We start from the raw sequence: 20698 nt of genomic DNA on the forward strand, positions 1-20698 counted from the left end.
GGGGGACACGGGGGCCATCACTGCCTCTGTCTCCATGCCCAGGCAGCGTCCCCGAGGTGGATGCACATGGCCCGAGGACAAGGGGCAGCTGCTGGTGCCCAGCCCGGGGACCCAGCCTGTGGGGACCTGCCAGCACAGCATCCCAGTGCCATTAAAAGCCCTAGAAATGCAGCTAAAAGGATAACTGATGAGGGACTTGTCAGGAAGGTCCGCTGCTGAGAGGTAACAGGAGTAATTGAGGCATTAATAGGCAACAGCTATTTAATGGGACAGGTGTGCTGGAACTGGGGCAGTGAGAGCCCTGACCAGGCACACACAGCAGGGTCCTGTCCTCCTCCGAAACCAGCCCCGCAGCCTCAGCCCTTCACCAGGGCCGCCACACTGCAGGTCCAGAATGCCAGGGACAGTGCCAGCAGCTGCGAGAGTGGGGGGTGCCTGCTGGAGAGGCACCAATAACTGCAGGCTCTTAACAAGCTCAGGGGATAATAGCCACACTTGGGACCTCATGCCCCACCAGCATGGAAGGAGCACAGCAGTTCCCACCCCGGCAGGTTAGGGACAGGGAGAGACAGAGGTGGACAAACAGCATCCACCCGATTTTAAACCATCACCAGAAGGTCCAGACATGGGGGCTTAAAGTCCCCTTCTAAAAGGGATTAGAGCCCCCAGGGTGACCTAGAGACCATGTCTGTCCTGCTTTCACTGTTGGAGGGGAAGGAGGGCAAAGAGACACAAACTTTAAGATGATTTATTCACACAAACTTGTAGACCAGCCCCACCTCTCTCCCCCAGACAGAAAACACTGACCATGATGTTTATGGAATGGCTTGGCTTCAGCTTTTAACAAAATCCTCCACAGAAGAGTGAGAACATAACAAAGCACACACGGACAATTCCACACGCAAGCAGCCAGGCCAGGAAGAGAGTTCACGGCACGTCTCCAGGGCCCGGTTTATAAATACACCCTTCTCATGTGGTGCTCGAAGGAAGCCAGCCAGGTTACATCCACATGGCACGAAGACAAGAGCACAGCCTCGCTCTCCAGTGCTACGAGTGAAACGAGAGCTGCCCCCCGCATGACTCCCTTTGCTTTCGGTACAGCTGTTTTCTCCTCTCGGGGCTCGAGCGTGTCTCTTTGGAAGGGCCCGCAGGACAGAGGTGTGAGGGCAGCCCCTCGCCTGCTCCTCGCCCTGCCTTGGGCAGGAGACCCAAGGCTCAAGTGCTCTTTGAACCACGGAAAGTGCGACTCCAGCAGGTGAAGGGAGCGCTCCCCCAGACCCGAGGCATCGCTCCAAACGCTCTCTTGACCCTAGCAGAGCAGAGTACCATTGCAGCACGAAAAAGGCTCCGTTCCTTTTAAATAAGCAGCCCCAGCTGGGTGAAGTTAATCTGAATGCCCCTTTTATTAAATGCTGTGATAGTGCAGTGGTAACATTGAACAGAGTAAGACTGTTTAAACAAAAGCTGGAAGAGCAAGAAGGTTTTGTGTTTTTTCTTAAAAAAAAAAAAAAAAGTTAGATGAGTTAAAACAGCATTGGTTGCCCCAAAGCAGAGATGCACAGGGGTTTTAATGTAGTGTTAAAGGTTAACTCACGTCTCCGTGTGTCTAACTCCCCAAACATGCCTTATACTTAAGAGTCTGAGTGAAAATTAAAAAAGTAGCCGGTCAGATGAGCGTACACCGCACATCAGGTGATGGGGAAAGAACCAACACTGATGTGGAGAAGTCAAGGAGTTGATGATGCTGCATCTACCGCTGTGCTCCCCTACGCTGCCGGGCCCCCACGTGGCTGGGGCATGAGGCGCCTCTAGGCTAACACACCACACAGCTGCATGTAAAGAGCTCCTATGCCAGTTCATAAACATCTTCCATTTACTATTTGGTGATTACATGTGTGTATATATAGTTCTCTAGGCAACACGTTTCAATGAGATAGTCAACTCTGAGGATACACAGGCCAATCTAACAATGAGAAATGCAGTTTCAGTCCAACAGAAGCTTGTTTTCCCTTTCCTCAAGAAAGGGGATGTAACCCTCTCTCCCCTCAAAAGCATTTTCAGGTCACACTCACGTCCCCCGCTGCAACTATTCTTCATCAGAGGAAGAGTTCTGATCCAGGGGGTACACCATGAACATCACATCTGGCCGCGATGGGACAGAGGGGTGACCAGGCCTCACGATTTCAAAGCCCAAGAAGCTGAACGTCTTCAAGAGTGGAGCTACCAAAGAGAAGGAAATCCGTTACCATCAGGAATAATCCTCTGTACCTGTGTTGCCCTAGAAGCCACGACCATCACTCCTGGCCAAGAAGGGGACTTGAGCTGTGCACTCCACTGCGGCAGCCCAGTTACCCACCAGCTGCACAGCCCTGCTGCTGGGACGCATGCAGCACGTTGATGTCTCTGTTCTGTGCTTAACTGGGGGGCTGCTCCCAGCACCCGCTGAGCCCTAACAGCGGGTCGTGCAGCAGCGGACGGGAATCTGCTTGCTCAGGGAGCAGTCAGAGATCTGCCGTCTCCATGAGGAGGACCTGGAGCTCGCTGCAGCCTCAGCTCAGCTGCGCATGTTGCTCCAGGAAAGCTGCAGCCCAGGAGCCCCACGCATGCTCATCTGGGTCAGGCGAGGTTATGTGGCACTAGCAGGGCACGCGTCCCCTTGTTACTACAGCAGCCGCTCCCCTGTGACCTGTGAGAGCCACCCTGCCACAGCACCTCATCTCTGCAACACCTTCTGGTGATTGGCCTCAGAGCTCTGCACAGTCATGCAGAGCAGCTCCCACGTGCCTTCAAGGCGAAGCTGAAGTTCAGCTGTACAAAGACTCAGAGCCTGGAGCACTCTAGAGCTCATACAAACAAGCCAGGTTCAATAGCAACACTCCCCGTGCTTTTTAAAAACGAGCAAAACCCAGCATCAGATGTCCCCTGTAAACAGCCACCATGGAGGTCACCTATGCAGCCACTGCTGGTGACACACTAGAGCAAGAACTGTTTGGAAATTAATCTTGGTATCATAACGTGGAGCGACATCTTCCTGGGGACAGCACAGCTTAGCTGTAATAACGTGCTTCACTTCAGAGAAGGCAGTGCAGCTTGCAAAGCAGCAGAGTAAAATTAGAATTAAGATTTGAATTATTCCTACCATGGTAATTGCTTGGTTACTAGCCTGCGTCTAGTAGGATTTGAAGTGACACATACGTAGCTTGGTACCTCATCACAAATCTCAAACTTCCGTGCTCTAATCACTCATCTGACACATCTATCTTTAGATCCTAATGCAGCCCCCTTAAGCCCTAAGCATCTCTAGCCAGGGTCAGGATTACCTGTAGGTCTAGGAAGGGCAAAAGTGCCAGGAGATCTTTAAAAAGCAGATGAGCACAAGGGCAACAAGCTACCAGTATTCATTTACCATGCATTAACCTCTCCTGGGTTTCCCCTTGCAAATCACAGAAGATCACAGAATCCTGGTGCCAAATGCCTTCACTCCTTACCCAAGAAGGATTATTAACCACTTTCTGGACAGGAAAGTACTCCAAGTTACTCAGGAGCAGCTTTCTCCTTGAGAGTACTAGTAATAATTTACCTGCAGGACAGTAAAGCATACCCAGCTGGAGAAATCAAGATATTCTTTCTCCCTCAGTCTCAAGACAGGGCTTATTTCCTGCATGAGAAACCATTTCTGATTTCTACGAACACCACAGAAATTCTGCACATAATAATTCCTGCAGCAGGAAGTGTCCCCTGAAGCCCTGGCCAGATTTTCGTCCAGATCCAGCAGCACCATTTTAGATCTAAGGAGCAAACCTCACAGCAGGGCTGATTTCTCACCTCTATCTTCTCTGCTTTTTCTGAAGCAAATAAAGACGTAGTTTACTTTCATTTTTTCTTCAGCAAATTCCAACAGTGCTGATAACCTGCCAAGGAGGAAGAAGACAAAAGAACATCAGCTATAGGAAGTCCTGTCCTGAGGAAGCCACTGAGCACTATCAACTGTTTGGATGTTGTCAGGCAGAAAGATTACTTGTTTACAGATGCCTTCCAGCGAACAATGGGTGCTGAAACAATGGACTTCCTGCTTTCATGTCCAGCCCTGCAAAACCAAGAGCTGTCCTCCACCAAGTCACCCAACAAGTCCGTGTCCTTGGCACCCGCCTGCCAGCACGCACAGCCCCACCAGCCAGGAGTTTTGCATACAAGTCTTCAGACGTGGGAAGCTGAATATTGCAGCTGTTTACATTCCCTTCACTGGCACCACACGGGATCTCTAAGTTTTACACTTCACGTAAAGATTTAAAAAAAATAGAATAAAATAAAAGAGCTCATGCCAGGCAGAAGAGAAAACCATCGCTGCAGGAGCATGTGCACAGGCAAAGCTGTTTCCTGAACATATCATCTGGATGGCACAGCTGAGAAGCTGCATCGTGAAACCCAGCTTCCTTCCAGCTGAATTATTTCTGCCCTCTCTCTTGACGGGAGCACAGTGGCACTGACCCCATCCGAGCCCCAGGGATCCGCGCGGTGCTGCCACCGCGGTCGCTGCCGGCCTTGTAACCATTTCCGATGCAGGCTGCTAGAGCGGTGACAAACAGGGCTCGAATCGAGATCTAATTAAACAGCAGTCAGTGAGACTGGAGTGCACCAAGGGAGATTAAATTTGCAAGGATTTTGTTAATATGGTAATGAACTACTTTAATTATAGCCTCTACTAGGCTGTTTTACCTAGCTAAAAATAATCTCGCAAAATCGTGCTTTAAGTCATGATGAGCTGGGCGGGTAAATACCCCCACGGAAGAACCTGCTCCCAAGAGAGCAGGCACACAGACGGCCAAAGGATTTATGGGCTGACTGCGGAAATTATGCAGAAACATTTATCTGGACTCAGATTCCAAGGAGACGAGCATGAGACAGCAGGAATACTGGCACTTATTGAAGGTGCCCAATGATGTTTTTTTGTAATTAGCTCATGTCATTTGCTGGTAAACCCTATTTGGGAATTTAGTAGGACTTCAGAGAGCTCTGCACAGGAATCTGGTGAAGCCACATCTACGCTACAGCGCTCCCTGCCAGCAGAGATCTCTGGCAAAGCACTTGGCAGGAAGTAGCTCTCTGGAAGCTGCGTTTACACAAACTTCCCAGAGCAGAGCTGTCTGGACAAAACACTACCGTATTCTGCCAGCAGAGAAAAATCAGATTCTGGCAGAGCCAGAAGCCTGCATGGCAGCAACCCAAGAGCAGAACCACCTACTGATGAGAAGGAGCACATCAATATAATGGAGTTTTTCCCTGAAAGAGAGGAAGACACTTGCCAAAATAAATACTTGCCAATTGGCCAGCGGAACAGAATTTTCCACAAAGTATGCAAAGAATCACTCCACTCATTTCTTGCTTATTTTTCATTAGCACAGCACCTCAAAAACAGTAACTCGTCTCACATGATCTCTAAGGGGGGAAAAAATACATATGGAGGACTAACAGGACACTTCTCTGAAGACAAGACAGCAAAGACATGCTTTAGCTGTACAGATCAGGAAGAGAGGTGCCACACATATGTACAGCTCGTTCTCCCCACACATGAAAGGAACATCACCAGCGTAAGAGAAATGCTGCTCCCTGCGGGCACAGCTCCGGGATGCCAAACTCACCCTTCTTTGCTTCCATCAGCTAATAATCCATCAGGGATTTCCACAAAGAGGCTCTGATTCGAGAGCACTGCATCCCAGGAGGAGGTCTTCACCTCTGTGACCTTGTACTGGAAGTGGACAATGTGAGGCTTCCCTTCGTGCACTGGGACATCTTGGTTAACAGTGATCTTCTCGTCCTGGACAGAGGAGGGAGGAGAGCTCGTGAAATATGCTTTAAGGTTAAAGAAAACTAAGTGTGAAACTACAGACCAAAAGTGTAAGAGACCATGTTTAAGTGAACATGCAAAGGGGCTGTGCTTTCAATGGGAGTGCCCTCCCAAAAAACTGGGATCAGCCCTTGCACACCGGTGTGTGTCTGAAGTCTCGCCAGCCACTAAAATTCAGCCCCGTGAGACCCACCACAGCTCACAAAGGTATGCACCACGAGGCACAAACTCATACCCGAGTCTCAGCGCTCCTCACACCCACAAGGGGTTAAGAGCTATTGTTTTAAGCTGCCTGTATTTCCCAGAACACCTCGCTTTTATTCTGGCCTAACAAAAAAACAAGAGTGAAAAGTAAAACCCTACATCCTAACAGGCAGGGGAGATGCAAATGCAAAATAAATGCTATAATAATTTTACTGAGAACATTATACTTTTCCCTTCCCCTTTCATTGGCTCAGGGACGCACCAAAACAAGTATTCCGGCCTTGGAGTGATTTTCTAGTCATGCTTTTCTGTTCAAGAGAATGCAGCTTTGCATATTCCCATTATATTCAATTTCTGGGCAGCAAGAGTCCATTCATTCACCGCAGCTCCCAGCCACATCTTTGCAGGGCGGTTCATGAACTACCCTTCAAAGAAGGCAACCGACAAGCTGCAATAGCATCTGCTGTGGCAGCCTGACCACTTTTGTCTCCCCAGTCCCCAGCACAGTCTTTTTGTTTAAGGGATGACCACAAATTGCTTTCCCAGGTTTTACAGCCAACTGGTGTGGCAAATGGCTTGCCTCCCGGTATAAGGGAGGAGAATACATAGCACAGAGAGACCCCCAAAATAGACAGAAGCTACGCGGATGTGAAAATTGTGACCAAGTCTTTTCCAGAGACCACAAGCATACATGTCCCCTCTAACAAGCATGCAGCCAGCCTCAAATTCAGCTTAGCAGTTCCTAGAAAACAATTCCGTGGTTAAATGCCATTCCTTCTCCTGGCAGTCTCTGTAGGCAGTTGGCTCGCCCAATAATGTTTTCCACATTTAACTTCGAAAAGCCCCAGTGAAACAACTAAAGAAATTCATTAGGCTCCAGAGTTAACACTGTCAACTCCAGCAAAGGCTAAATTGTTCCCATGTGCTGGGCTGCAGGCTCATGCACGCTGTCCCACGTACTGCGCTTGTGCAGCTCCGACGGGCAGGAGCAAACCAGGGAGGAGAAGCCAAGCCTGTGCTGCTCCCAAGTTTCAGGAACACCTGTGTGGGAAGTGCTTTACCCCACAGGGTCACTGGGCAGGTCCAGCCTCTGGGCATTTTATTTTATCAGGGTGAGTAACTGAGCAGCTCGTTATGAGCTCTGATCTGCTGACCAGCAGCTGGGCTGACAGCAGAACAAGTGCTTTGGCTGCATTATGACAGCACCTCACCGGACTGTCCTTAATAAATCCCATATAGGCACATCTACACATCTCTGACCATAGTGCCCGCACTCGGGGACATTTAGTGCGGCTTGGATCTGCAGAATTCCTCCTTGCAACCACAGGGTGAGCAGGGGATATTGCCTTGTAGGTGTTTTATACTACTACGGTATAAGCTTTGCAGAAAGGGCAATGCTCAGCAAAACCATCTGAGAACATTCCTGGGCTCCTCCACCCTGTTTCCCAGTGTTTTAACCCCTATTACCACATATATTGAAATAGTCCAACTCTCTTGGTTTGACTGCTGTGACAAGGGAGAAGCCATCGGGCATGTTAATGCTGGCGACGAGGTTAGCTCTGCATGTAAATCAGGAACTGCCTGGCTCTGGTAACCGGAGCAGAGGAAGTTGCCGTTTGTTTGAAGTGCACAAAGCTGAGCGCAGGCCCACTGCAAAACAAGTTTACACTTCATCGGAGTAAATATCCTGTAGGAAATAAGTTTATTCATTGAGTTTGAAAGGAGCCTGCGTGGTTGTGCCTGCTGTCAGGTTTCACCACGGTTTTAAGCCACGTGCAGCAAGAAGCCCACCAACAGCTGCTCCAGGAGAGGTTAAACCAGACAGCTGCCGATCGAGCCACAACAGAGCCGCGGCAAGAGTCAGGTTTAAGCCCAGCGAGAGCTCTGCACCGCAGAGGTCTATTTAAAAACAGAGCAAAACAAGGGGATTACGCACATCTTTCACCAGTGACTTCATGGGAGCCTTTTACAGTTGTCTTCCTGTGCAGAGAACGTCTCCATTTCAGAAGAGATCTCTCTCAAGCAAGAGAAGCTCACAGATGCTTTTCTCATACTTCACAAAAACAAGAACAGGGCAGGAAGCTGAGTAAAGCAGGCTGGGATTGACACGCTGGAGGGGGAGGCACACGCGTGCGTTTGTGTGGGAAGGCTGGCAGAAGCCTGCAAGAGCAGGGGAAGAGCTTTTCTGTCGTCACGTAGCCCTGCTGCAACCAGAAGTCGGGCGCTTTCGAAGCCTTCCCCAGGCTCCCAACCTAGGGAGCTTTTTCCGAGCCCCCCAGTACACAGCCCGCTATTGCGAAGGCAGCGTAACCGCACGGATTAACAGAACCAGTTCCCCTGGTTCTGTGAGGGTTATGCTTACGCAGCCTGTCTTGGGCAGCTGGTGTTTTATTCCCGTGTATCAAAACAGAGCTAGCGAGATCCCGAGGAGAGGAGCTGTTCCTGGGAAGCAGCAGCCCAGAGTTCACTGGAACCTGCTCAGAGCACAACCCCGTTTACGCATCAAGCGTTTGGTTTCAGCCCACCCCTGCCAAATGCCCCTGCCACGCTGCCTTGTACCCCCAGCCGCCCAAATCCCCGCTCTGCAACCCCGGGCTCCATTTCAGTGACTCGAGGCCGTGAGGACCGGCTTCCCCTTAGCTACAGTTCACCAAGAGCTGGGTTTTCCAACCCAGTTACGCTCCTCGAGCATCCCCATCAGGACGGAGGGAGGCCCCTAGGTGCTGGCAGGGAAGGAAGGATGTACACTGTGATCTGCCACAGCCAGGCGGCTCCAGAAGCCCACGCAAGCAGCCTGCTGTCAGCACACGCTACACCTGCGGCCTCCTGCCAAGTTTGCTAGCCAGAGCACGGCCGTTGCACAAAGCCCCTCCTGGCTGTCCAGCACTGACTCCCACCACCGTTGCTTTCCCAGCTCTACAAAGCTCCCTCGATAAAGGGCCGAGCATCAAGTCTCTTAAAGTAAAAATACCAACAGCTATTGGGAGCCCCAGCTGCCTAATTCATACCGCTGCTGTACACAAGCGCTGTGCTGCATACTCAGGAGGAGGCAGGCTCGTTCAGAAAGGTCACCCCTTGAACTGGAACAGCTGACACAGCTGGAAAAAAGTACTTAAGCTTTTGGGCCCAGATGCCTTTCCAGGTCACGCCGGCTGAAAAGCCCAGCCTGCCATACCTGCTGCGCCGCCGGCTTCAGTGCGCTGCGGAGAGGGGCAGAGAATCACAGAACCGTTCAGGTTGGAAAAGGCCTCTAAGATCACCGAGTCCAACCTTGAACCTTGCATTGGCAAGCCTACCACTAAGCCACGTGACAAAGTCCTACAGGTACACGTTTCTTGGAGACCTCTAGGGATGGTGACTCAGCCTGTTCCAATGCCACACAACCCTTTCAGTAAAGACACTTCTCCCAATATCCAACCAACTCCCTGCCACACCAGCACAACTTGAGGCCATTTCCCACCGCCACATCAGAGGTGGGACTTTAAACCACTGGAGGTGGTTTAAAAAACACAACCTGTTCCACCCTGGGATGAGCTACGTTAAGGAAGGGGCCAATCCTCTGAGATTCTGGTGGCAAGGTGGGTTTTGTCAGCAAAACCCTGGAAGAAGCTGTACTCTTACTTCTGAGAAGCAGCTATCTGGACGAGATCTCCACAGGCAGCAAGCCCTGCCTACACACCACCACCGAAAGCTTCTGTGCTAATTCAAGGCTGTACTGAAATCAAGTACATCAAAGCTCCAAACTGTGACTCTTTCCACCAGCATCTCCTCCACGTCTAGACTATTTTCCACCTCTGGTCTTGCTTGGTGTGTATACAAGGGTTGGCAAATTTGGCCTGCAGGAGTTTAAGTTGCAGGGTCACCTCTTTGCCATCTGTCAGACCCTGACAGAATACACTTCACGTCCTGAGCCCTCCTGAAGCTGCTCACGTCTCTTCTTTGTGTGAAATGAAGCCAGCTGAGCTGCTTGCTGCCTCTCTGGACTTCACATCCCTCTAACATCTGCGACAATTCAATTCAACAGCATTAAGCTGATGTCGCATTGTTATTAAGAGGCTAGAGCTTGACATTTATTCACAAGGCAAGCAGGCAAGGCACACGCTACAAATTCACCAGCTCTGCATTAAAGCAAACTTCTCTGAAAGCAGCCGTGAGGTCTCTTGTTTCTCATGAATTTCCACAGGAGACTTTGGTAGCTGCGACCTGAAAGGGCCTGCATCCTTTCATCATACGAAGGCTGCTTGCCTCCCACGGGGTAATTAAAACCAAGTCTAACACCTATGACAGCAATTCTGTCTGAGCAGCCAAATCTGCAAGCTTAGCATAAATTCAGGCAGCCTCATCTGATAGCACTTTACACCCTGGCTTGGGGAAAAACAGTGCCTGTCCCAGAAGAGAGACAGATGTGCAGCACTGTAACGTAACACAGAGAAGCTGCACAAGTGCCGATTATTCCCCAGAAAGAGCCAATTCATCTGAAAGCCAAGAGGAAAGATCCTTTAGGATGAGGGTGGCCACGGAACAAAAGCGACACGGACCCACGTACTCCTAGGCAAGTTTGCAGACACGAACACACCACGATCTTGCCTCACCCTCTGCGTGCATTCCAGAAACGTTCCAGTTTGTGAGCCTCCTGCTTTTGTGAGGTTCAGGCAGCGTTACCTCCTGGACCAGGGCACGGGAAGGAGCTTATCGACCCTTCTCTCTCAGCATTTCACCTTTCTGCTTCCCACTTCCTCTTTTCACACATGTAAGAAGTTGCTTCACATGCTGATAATGCCAGCTCCACAGGCAGCAGCTGAAACAGGCTCTGGGAACTGGGCTAGCCAGTCATTTGCTGCACACCTTTGATAAGAAGTTTCTTCATAAACAGGTGATACTTAAGCAAGGCGGAGCTGCACGCAGCTCAGTACTCTGCCAACAGGGCTGCCGAAAAAGCTGTTTCCCCATTTTTTACCTTGAAGACTTTTACATTTATTCCCATCAGGCTGCGGAAGGAAGCGAGCAGATTTGTTACACGGATCATTGTTTAGACATCAGATCTTTCTCACCTTATATATCAGAGCTGAAAGAGAAGGATCCCTGCTACCCCCTCGCCCACCGGGGATCTTCGACAGTGGGTGAGGGGCATCAGGAGCACCACAGAGGCCCTGGAACGATGTGCCTGCAGCACTGCAGCTGGGGACAGTTACTCAAAGGTAAGATACTACTGCAAGACAAAAAGGGACAACAAAAGAAACACCAGGTTATGTTAGCAGGGGTCAAAGTTTCTGATACTCCAGCTCCCCATAACCCCAAACCGCCTGTATTCCTGCTCCCCTGCGGCACGTGAGGGGCAGCTACCGAGCTCTGAGCGCCTGGAGGTCTACGGTAAAACACTTCGCCGCCCAAGCGCTGTCGTATCGGAGAAGGGCAGCGTTCTGTTAGAAATGGAGGAGGGGCTTTGCAGCCAAGATCCCAGAGAGTGCTGAGCAACCTCATGCTAATAAGGGACGCCTGGAAGACTGCCAATAGCAGATGGCTGGAAACGCATGACCAGATGAGCACACATTTTCTGTAGACAAATATCTACAAATAGATCAACAGGGCCCAGAAGGAGGAGGTTTAAGTTTCACATTTTCAAAACAGGGAGGAGGCGAAAGGGCTGGTTCTTCAGATACCTTGAGCATACTCTGCAGCATCCCAGCTGACATTTTCACATGCACGTGAAACACCGTACAAGCATCCTTCAGCCCAACCCTAAATATTAGGAGTTCACCCCGCAGACTTTGTCCTAAGATCTATTTTAAGAGCTTAACACAAGAAGAAAAAGTTCCTCTTGTGGTCTTTGAGTTTGCTGGGATCTCATCTGTGTGCTCTTTTAGGATCACTTCTAACACAGGCTTTAACACCAGCTTTCAGCACATTCATGGAATCAAATTATTTTACTCCTGGAGCGCTGCTTCCTTTATCAGCACCATAAAAGCTCTTTGCCAAGGCATGGGGCAGCAGCAGTTACTCCGCTCCCAAAGCCTGCAAAAGCAACGCAAAGACGCCAGTCATTCTCCAGCATTCCCACGACGAAACACACCAGCACAGAGCTATGCAAACATCACCTTGTCACAGCTTTCCTGAGAAATAAAGGGGAACGGGAGGGTTTTCAGTAGGCAAACTAACGGAGGAACTCGGCTGTACGGGACAGCCTCTGCAAAAGCATTCACAACTGGCTGGCTGTCCTGAAACTGCTCAGGTGAGGTGTTTCCAGGATGGTGTTTTTCACCCCAGGGCCTCTCCAGGAGAGGGGCAGTCCTCAGTATCAAAGGACCAAGCACTGAGCTGCACCACCTAAACAGCACGCAGGGAACACACACCAACAGCCTGCAAACAAACTACCAAAACATTTACGGATGCCAAAAAAAACCAACCCAACAGCCTGCCAACATGGTTATGCCACAGGCGGAATCTGCTAAGATCTTGGCTATCCACCCCATACCGAACTAATCTTTCTACAGGAAACACAAATATTCTTCCTCCACGTGTTTCCTTCTCCTCCAGGTTTGCTAGGCAGGGCTCTCCAGAGGTGCTCCCACACAGCTGTGGCGTATAGCCGATGCTGCTTGCAGAAAAGGCTGCTCAGACACGCTCGGAAGAGATATTTAAGCAGTTGCATCGAAGATGTCTGAGGGCAAAATCCCTTCCACACATGCTCAGTTGCGCTCTGTATTAATACAGTCCCTCCGCACGGCATGACTGGGGCTATCAATGGACCAGTGTGTATTCAGTAGTAGTGGATGTGGAGAGGCATGACAAAGCACTTTGCTGTGCAATTCCCCACCCCCAGAAAGCTGTTGGCAGCTTTGTTTTTCCCTTCCCTCCTCCCTCACCCCCCAGCTAACAATGTACTATTGATAGCTCTCTCCAACTTGCGGCCAATGCATCAAGAAGCTGGATAATGAAGTGTAGTTGTGGGAAAAAAAAATTTAAAAAAAAAAAGGCAGCAGTTTTCATGCAAAGCAGCTCAAGGCACTTCCCAGTTTTGCTTCCTCTGGCACACGCAGAAGTCAAAACACAAGACCCCTTCAAGCGCTGAGCCCTCCAGGGTTTTGCCTAGCCCAGACCTGCACGCTGCCTCTCTCATCCCACCAAACTCTGCAGCTGCAGCCAGGCAGGGCCCTAAAAGCAGCCCCGGGGCACAAGCACGTGCGGGGGGCACAAATTAAGAGGTTTTGCTTCATCCTGATGTGCATCGGCAGCAGTCCTGCAAAGAACTTCATGCAACGGCCCAGCAAAGCCTCGTCCCTCGACACACCCCGTTTAGAGCTTAAAATTAGGACTGCGCTCCCATCCGCTGCAGCCCCTCTTCTTTTTGCTTTCCAGCAGCCCAGGGTAAAAGGCGTCGAGCTCAGCAAGCGCCTTGCGCTGAAGTGGCTCCCAGAGCTTCTTGACCAAGTCCTGCCTGAAACGGGAGCTGCTGGCGAGCGCGCCTGCCCAGCCAGCGGGTGTCATTTCAACTCGCCACGCTGCCAGCGGTCCCAGATCCGTGCCCCGGCCCTGGGCAGCGCAGGGGACGATGACTCCACTCCTCAGCCCGCTCCCGCTGGCTCTCCAGCACCTCCAGGCCACTGCCGCTTTCTGTCCATGCCAACAACTGGCACCGCTGGGTCTAAAAGGCTCCACATTTGGTTGTGGGTGTGTTTTTTTTTTTTTGCTTGCGCCGAAGACTTGCGCCAGGTGGACGGACCCACACAGCTCCCTCGGCATTACGGAAACAAACCTGTTTTCTTTTTAAAGGCGGCCCTGAGGATGCAGATGAGCGCAGCCCAGAAGAACAAGCTCCTACGCTGTCAGCCCCACACGGAGGAGCCTCAGCAGAGGAGCACCTCGTAAATACCCCGCAGGAGCCCAGCACGGCTCGGTGCCGGCCCCGCGGGCAGCAGGGCACGCACCCCCCGCAGCCCCTCACCGCCGGGCCGGGGGGGCACGGGGACAGCCCCCGCTGCCCAGGGGAGCCCCCCGCCGGGGGTGCCCGTATCCCCCCGGGCTCGGAGCCGCCCCGCAGGGCGCTGCCCGCACACCGGGCCCGGCCGCCCCCCGCCCGCCTCCGCCGGGGGAAGGCCGCGGCCCGCCGGGCCCACCCGGCCGGGGCTCCCCGAGCCCAGCAGCCGCGGCCCGCCGAGAAGCGGAGCCGAGCCGAGCCGAGCCGAGCCGCGCACCTGTCCTGGGTGTTTATCATCCTCGGCTGCCTCCGGCTGCGCTGGGCTCCGCTCCGCTCCGCACCTCCGCCCTCCACCGCCGCCGCGCTCCAACTGACCCCGCCGCGCGCCGCGCCACGCCCCCTTCCCCCCGCGCGCGTGGCCCCGCCCACCCCGCGTGGCCCCGCCCGCCGCGCTCCCCGCTCCCCTCTTCCCCCCCTTCCCCCCTCCCCCCCCCTTCCCAGCGCGCCGGGCCCGCTGGGTAACGCCGCCGCCCCAAACAAAGGCGCGCGTGGCGCATGCGCGCTGCGCTTCTCTCGCCCCCCTCCTCACCCCCGCCCCTCGGCGCCGCCTGAGGAACCCTGAGGGGAGCAGAGGCCGGGGGGGCCCTCGGGGCGCTGGGAGTGCGGGTCCCAGCACGACTCGGGCTGGAGGGGACCGCAAGGGTCACCCAGTGCCAGCCCCCTGCCTCAGGCGGGGATGCTGCCCACTAGGCGAGGTTGCTCAGAGCCTCATCTAACCTGGTCCTGAACACCGCCAGGGATGGGGCGTCCACAGCTCCTCTGGGCAGCCTGTGCCTCACCGCCCTCTGAGTGAAAAACTTCCTCCTAATCTCTAATCTAAATCTCTTTTAGTTAAAAACCACTCCCCCTCATCCTGTCAATATCCGATTGAGCAAAGAGTCCCTTTACATCTTTTTTACAAGACCCCTTCAAATACTGAAAGGTTGCCATGAGGTCACCCCAGAGCCTTCTCTCCTGCAGGATGAACGCCCCCAGCTCCCCCAGCCTTTCTTCACAGGAGAGGTCTCCCTCCCCTTGATCATCTTCGTGGCCCTCCTCCGGGCCCGCTCTAACAGCCCCACGTCCTTGCGCTGGAGCGTTTGCCAAGGAGCAGGGGACGTGCGGTGTGCCGTGGGGCTGCGTGGTGGTGGGGTGAGGCGGCTCCGCACCTCTCCTGCCTGTGGAGGAGCCCGGGGTTGTTGCAGGGAGGGCTTTCTGGAAGGGTTTTGTTGGGTGTGAGACAAGGCTGGGAAGCCAGGCTCTCTTCAGTTGTGCCTGGGGCCAGGATGAGAGGCACTGGGCACAAACTGGAGTGCAGGAGGTGCCCTCTGAATGTCAGGAAGTGCTTTTCTTACTGTGCGGGTGACAGAGCTGCCCAGAGAGGTTGTGGAGTCTCCCTCTTGGGAGATCTTCAAACCCCACCTGGACATGGCCCTGGGCAATTTGTTCCATGTGTCCCTGCTCGAGCAGGGGTTGGTGCAGATAGACCCAGAGGTGCCTCCAGCCTCAACCACTGTGTGCGATTCTGTGAAGTAATTGGGCCCAGGTGGTGTCTCTGCAGACCCCGCCACTGGCTGAGCTGTGCGGTACCCTGCTTAGAATATGAAGATGCTCCTTCAGACGTGGTCTGAGGACGTACAGACCTACAGATGAGTAGGAGCTAGAAGCAGGACAAGAGGAACGGGGATACCAGTGGGCTGAGCTGCCCAATGCAGGGCTCTGCGGGCTCTCATGATGAGCAGCATCTCCTAAGGGAACGGCAGTGCCAGCCATTTGGGCAAAGACACGGAGCCTGGTGAGCAAGCTGCAGGCTTCGGTGGGCTCAGAAAGCGGGCAGCCTTCTGGAAGAGAAGTTCTTCAGGCCTTTGAGACACAAGTTGGAAAACATCTTGGGAAACCTCACACCTACTCGCCTGCCCCCATGCCTCCTTGTCCTCATCTGCGGGCTCGTAGCCTGCAGGGTCTGACAGGCAGCGCTCGGTCGGGGCTTCCTGATTCCCAGAGCCGCCGCAGCGCGTGTGTTGGTTTGTCAGGAAGTGACCAGCTGTTGTGCAGGGAGCTGGCCTCCCGCCAGGGCCCGAGTTCAAACGGAGCCCATTAAATGGCCTCACAGCCGTAATTCTATTTATAATACCCAGGAAAAGCGAGCTGAGACTTTCCCACAGTGCCTGCTTCTCAGGCGATTGTTGTTCGGGAAGCTGGAATGTACACGATATTATTTTTGTATCCCCCGGGAAGGGTTTTATTGCGCGTCTCTTCATGTCCCCATCTGCGCCAAGGAAGGTTTGCCGAGCACGAGGTCTCTCGCTGCTGCTTGCAGCTCTCCAAACGCTTTGCTGAGACGGTTCGTGTGTCTCTGCCTGCATATGCCTGTGTCCGTAGCATGCCCACGTCTGTAATTCCCACACCTCTGGATGTTTTGCAGAGCAGAGACATGCTGCTTGGACTCTTATCCCAGCCTCACTCCCGAGGCACTTGGCGCCTGCCAGCAGTTTTTGTGGCACTTGTGGCTTTTCCCTTTGCCTGCTCTGGAAAGCTAGGTACCGCTGCTGTCCTTAGGGTGTTTCTGCTGTCCCTTGTTTGCCGTCCTTGCCAAACAGCTGTGAGGCTCTGCAGGGCACCAGCACCCTTCTCCCTGGTGAGCTGTCAACCTTCTCTCCATTTTTACTTCTCAAATAAAAGCCAGTTGCTGGCAGCTTCCCAGGTCCCAAAGCGCATTATTTTAGCACAACATCCTGCATGGCACTCCAGCAGAGCTCTGGCTGGTTCTCCTGTATCTTCTCCCGGCTTGGGAACGCTTCTTGTGCTGCAACCAGTCCAAGGTAGGGCTGAATAGCCTTGCTGTTCGTCATGCCGGTTTTAGGATCAGTTATCCCAGATTCCAGATGTGGAACGGACGGGATCTGAGGGGCTGGCAGGCAGGTAGCACCAGCCTCGTGGAGCTGCCTGAGCCAGAAGACACTAGGTGGAGACAGGCGAGGAGAAGAGGACAGGAGGACAGCTGCTTGGTCACAGCCTTCTTGCACGTGGGGCTGACAGCAGAGACGCTACCCAGATGTTGGGGCCTGAGGAGAGTGGGTCCCTGCGGGACGGGCCATCCCTCAAACATTCGCTCTGTGCTCTTCCTTGGCAGCAATCCCAGCTGCGCTGTCCTCGAGTTTGTGTGAGAAACGTCCAGGAGCGCGTTCACCCTCTCTGACCGGCTCCATGGCAATGCAGTCACCGGGTCTCCTGCTGACCTCACGGAGATGCAGCCGCTCAGATAAGGCAAGCAGCGCTGCTGCAGAGGCAGGGTAACAGGGAAGCTTTCCCCTGCTTCTTCCCCCGGTGGGTACCGTGTGCCTTTCCCTTGGCTCTGCCCTCACCTTGGAGCCAGAGCCTCTGAGCCCGTCCCTCGGTACCCACAGCCGCCTTGCCTAGCTGCCTGTGCTGGAAGGGTGTTGCCTAATGAAAAACACTTCCAAACAGAGGCTTCAAAATGAAGATAGAAAATGGTTGGTAGCTTTCCACGGAATTAATAACCTGTAGTTATTTAAAAAAAACATCCTTAGAAACATGTCATTCAGAACTTTTTAGGGCTGAAAACATATCTGGGAATGTAATTATGTTTTCGACAGCAGCCTTTTCATCCCCGCTCCTGTGATTGCTCTTTTTCTACATTAGGATCTTGTTTTGCTAGCAGAAAAAAAAAAAAACAAAAAACCACGCTGCCAGGGAATTTTGTTTTCATACCTCGGTCCTCCCAGCCTGGCTGCCAGCTCGGCCTTCCTGTGCCGACACGTCTGTATCGTGTTACAACTGTAGCAGCACCAGGAGCGTTCCTGACACCTGATTTTGGCTTCCCGTGTTTCAGCCCATGGACAAGTTCATGGAAGCCAGTCCGTCTGTACAGCTGGGAGCCTGGAATCACATCTCAAGGTTTTCATGTGAGTGTCTACCTCAGAGATGGGTTTTAACGATTGAAGCAAGCTGTGCTGATATGGCGTTCTGCTGTTCCTTCCCATTTCCATTGCGAGGAGTTGATTCCCTGGCAGACCTGCCTGGAGCTGGGGGTGAGAACTGAGGCACACTGCTGCCGTCGATGGCTTTCTTTTTTTAATGAGCTTTGTCAGAATTTGTTACTTAGCCACTAAGTGGTGCCAGTGAAGAGTTCATGCATGAGCTAAGTTGAAAATCTGCTAGGTGTGAATTAGTGATGAGAGAAAAGCAGGTCAAGGAACGTGTTGTCTCAGAGCACGCTGAGCTTCAAGCTTAGCAAAGGCGATACTGGTGCACCCAAGGTCTCGAACAGGCAGAAGAAGAATGTAGACATCATGGCATCGGATGGCTTTCCTCTGCTCTGCTGGGATGAGGCACATCATCCCTCTTCCTGCATCAGCAGCAAGTGCAGGTCATGCCATGCAGCACAAATTTAGGGCGTGGGGGGGAAGAAAAAGGAGCTGGATGGCATCATGGGGACGAGAGCGGGTGACAAGACCCACCACGAGATGGTCCATCGTGATCTTGTGTATCAGTGATGAGCCCCACGCCCTGTGAAGATGCTCTGGGCCAGCCCCAGCACCTTTGCAGACACCAGCGAGGGCTCTGCTTGAATCGATGGGATGGTCATGGGGTGAGATGCTGCTAAGAGACATGCCGGAGCAAGTCCCCAGCAAACCTGTGCAAAGCGTTGGGATTGGTTGCCCTGGAGAGGCAGGCAGGGTTTTTCCTCAAATACTGGAAAAAGACAGTTCCTCCACCCGTGACTGCCTGGCATAACACAACCTGGGAACGGGGCGTGATGGAAAAAGTAAGCCGTGAAGTACAAAGCCTGCAGCAAAGACAGGAACGTGTAGGTGCGAGGTTTGGGCATGTGGCTCCCAGCTTGCGGCTGCGTCAGCCGAGAGCAGTTGGCCGGCAGCAATGCAAGGTTAGCTCGCTCCTCTCTCGGTCAGAATAAAGGCTTCTGTGTTTCTCTGCCTTGCTTTGCCAGGACGGGAGGATGCCCACAGCTTCTTCTCTGCATCATCTCAGCATCCCCTCTCTTGTGTGCCCAGAGCCCTTTTTCCTTGGCTGCTCACGGAGGAGGTCGCGCCCCCAGATCTGGCCAAAACCTCTCAGTGCAGGGTCTGGTGGCTGGCCCCAAGTACCAACAATGAGCCTTGGGGAAACAGCTGAGGGCAAATTGGTAATGAAGAGAGAGGGGTGCTTTGCTGGAGAGACCTGCTCAGGGAAAAGGAGGCATTTGGAAAGCTAAATATTTTGTTAAAAATGTAAACCCAGGAACATGGTTCCTGGCATTACAGAAACACGCGTGTGCCTCCAGCTAATGTCAAGCAAGCTGCCTGTTATTGTTGCACACTGATGGGTGCGAAGGAAATGCTGTGGCTGTCAGAAGGCAAAAACGTTGGTGGATGTGGCATGGACAATAATGGAAAGCAGACAGGGGCTGTGAGGAGGTGTCTTGCTGCTGGCACGTTGCACATCTGAAGCCAGCTAGGTCTTTGTATTGATTTTTGTAAAAGCCCTTTCAATTATTTTTGCAATGAGCTCATCCTTTCTGGCACATCTCCACTCCCTTGTTCATTTAACACAGGCATGGCAGGCTTCGTTGCACCTCTCTTTAGTCGTCCACACGTGAGCTGGGAACAAGCAGCTCCGCTTGCTGTCCTCGGGGAAAAACAGGCACTGTCAGGGTGTCTCGTCTCGGCCACTTTTCGACACTGTGTGAAGATGCGTTGAGTGGAGCCCGAGGTGTTTCTAATCGAGCTGTCAGATCTTAGCCCAAACCAGGCTGTACTGTGTTCTCCGCACTGGCACAACGAGACTCTCTCGGAATCTGGTTTTACTTCTGTTTTGGTGCTGGGGGCCGGGTTTCAGGGATGGGAGGTGGTGCCGGATGCTTTGGCTTGGCCGTTCGCCTGGGCAGCCTGATGGCTCCGGGACCATGGGTTTGCTCGTGGCTGCAGAGTGCCTGCCTGCTGACACCTCCCGAGCTGGCAGTGAAGCCGCTGGAAACAAAGAGCCGAGGAGCTCAAGGACCTGTCCAGGCAAAGCACCTCCTCTGTTTGCTGTAATAATATTGTTTTTCTCAATTCTACACCCCCATAATAATGTGTCCGGGCCTGTTTGCATGCTCTGGATCACTCAGAGGCTGCAGCTGAGGTCTCGTACCCAGATATTTCCCAAATCTTGCCTCTGTCCCATCCCGTGCACTGCTCTGGAGAAGGTAACATCGTTCCTCTTTTTCCATGTTGCTTGTGCACGTGTGAGCTCGGGGATGCACTCCCTGCAAAACCCCAGACCTGTGTGCTCACATTCATCTCTCTCGTGGCTTTCTGCACGTGCAAGGGCTTCTGCTCGGTGCCTTTCTGTTCCCGTGCGGTTGGATTCATAAAGCTCATGTTTTTGTGGCCCCACAGGAATTTGCAGGCTCAGTGAAATCACTCGGGGCTCCCCGCTGAGGCTGGCTGTGTGTTCACCCTCCGGATCGCTTGGGAACAGAGGCACAGAGAAGGAAATTGTCCCACAAAGTTGCATGCCTCGCTCGCAGCCTGGGAGCCAAAGCGCAGCTTCTGACTCTGGTCTGTGGCTGCTGCGTCTCGACTGCAAGCCAGGGTGCTGGCTAACCATGAAGTTGCTGATTTTCTTGAGATGGGCTCCTTTATATTTTCTAAATACTGTTAAAACTGCTCTCTGGATATTTTTAGTATGAA

General features: G+C 52.8%; 1 protein-coding gene across 1 annotated transcript; it reads right to left on the reverse strand.

The window, feature by feature from the left end:
• Positions 1–732: 732 nt before the first annotated feature.
• OAZ2 (ornithine decarboxylase antizyme 2) lies at positions 733–14276 on the reverse strand. The gene is given in 6 exon segments (XM_035566645.2): positions 733–2220; positions 3826–3911; positions 5640–5815; positions 11101–11181; positions 11183–11258; positions 14242–14276. Coding segments are annotated over 6 exon segments (573 nt in total). The 5' UTR covers positions 14262–14276; the 3' UTR covers positions 733–2086.
• Positions 14277–20698: the final 6422 nt, after the last annotated feature.

Source organism: Cygnus atratus, chromosome 11 (assembly GCF_013377495.2).
Source record: "Cygnus atratus isolate AKBS03 ecotype Queensland, Australia chromosome 11, CAtr_DNAZoo_HiC_assembly, whole genome shotgun sequence".
Lineage (NCBI taxonomy): Eukaryota > Metazoa > Chordata > Aves > Anseriformes > Anatidae > Cygnus > Cygnus atratus.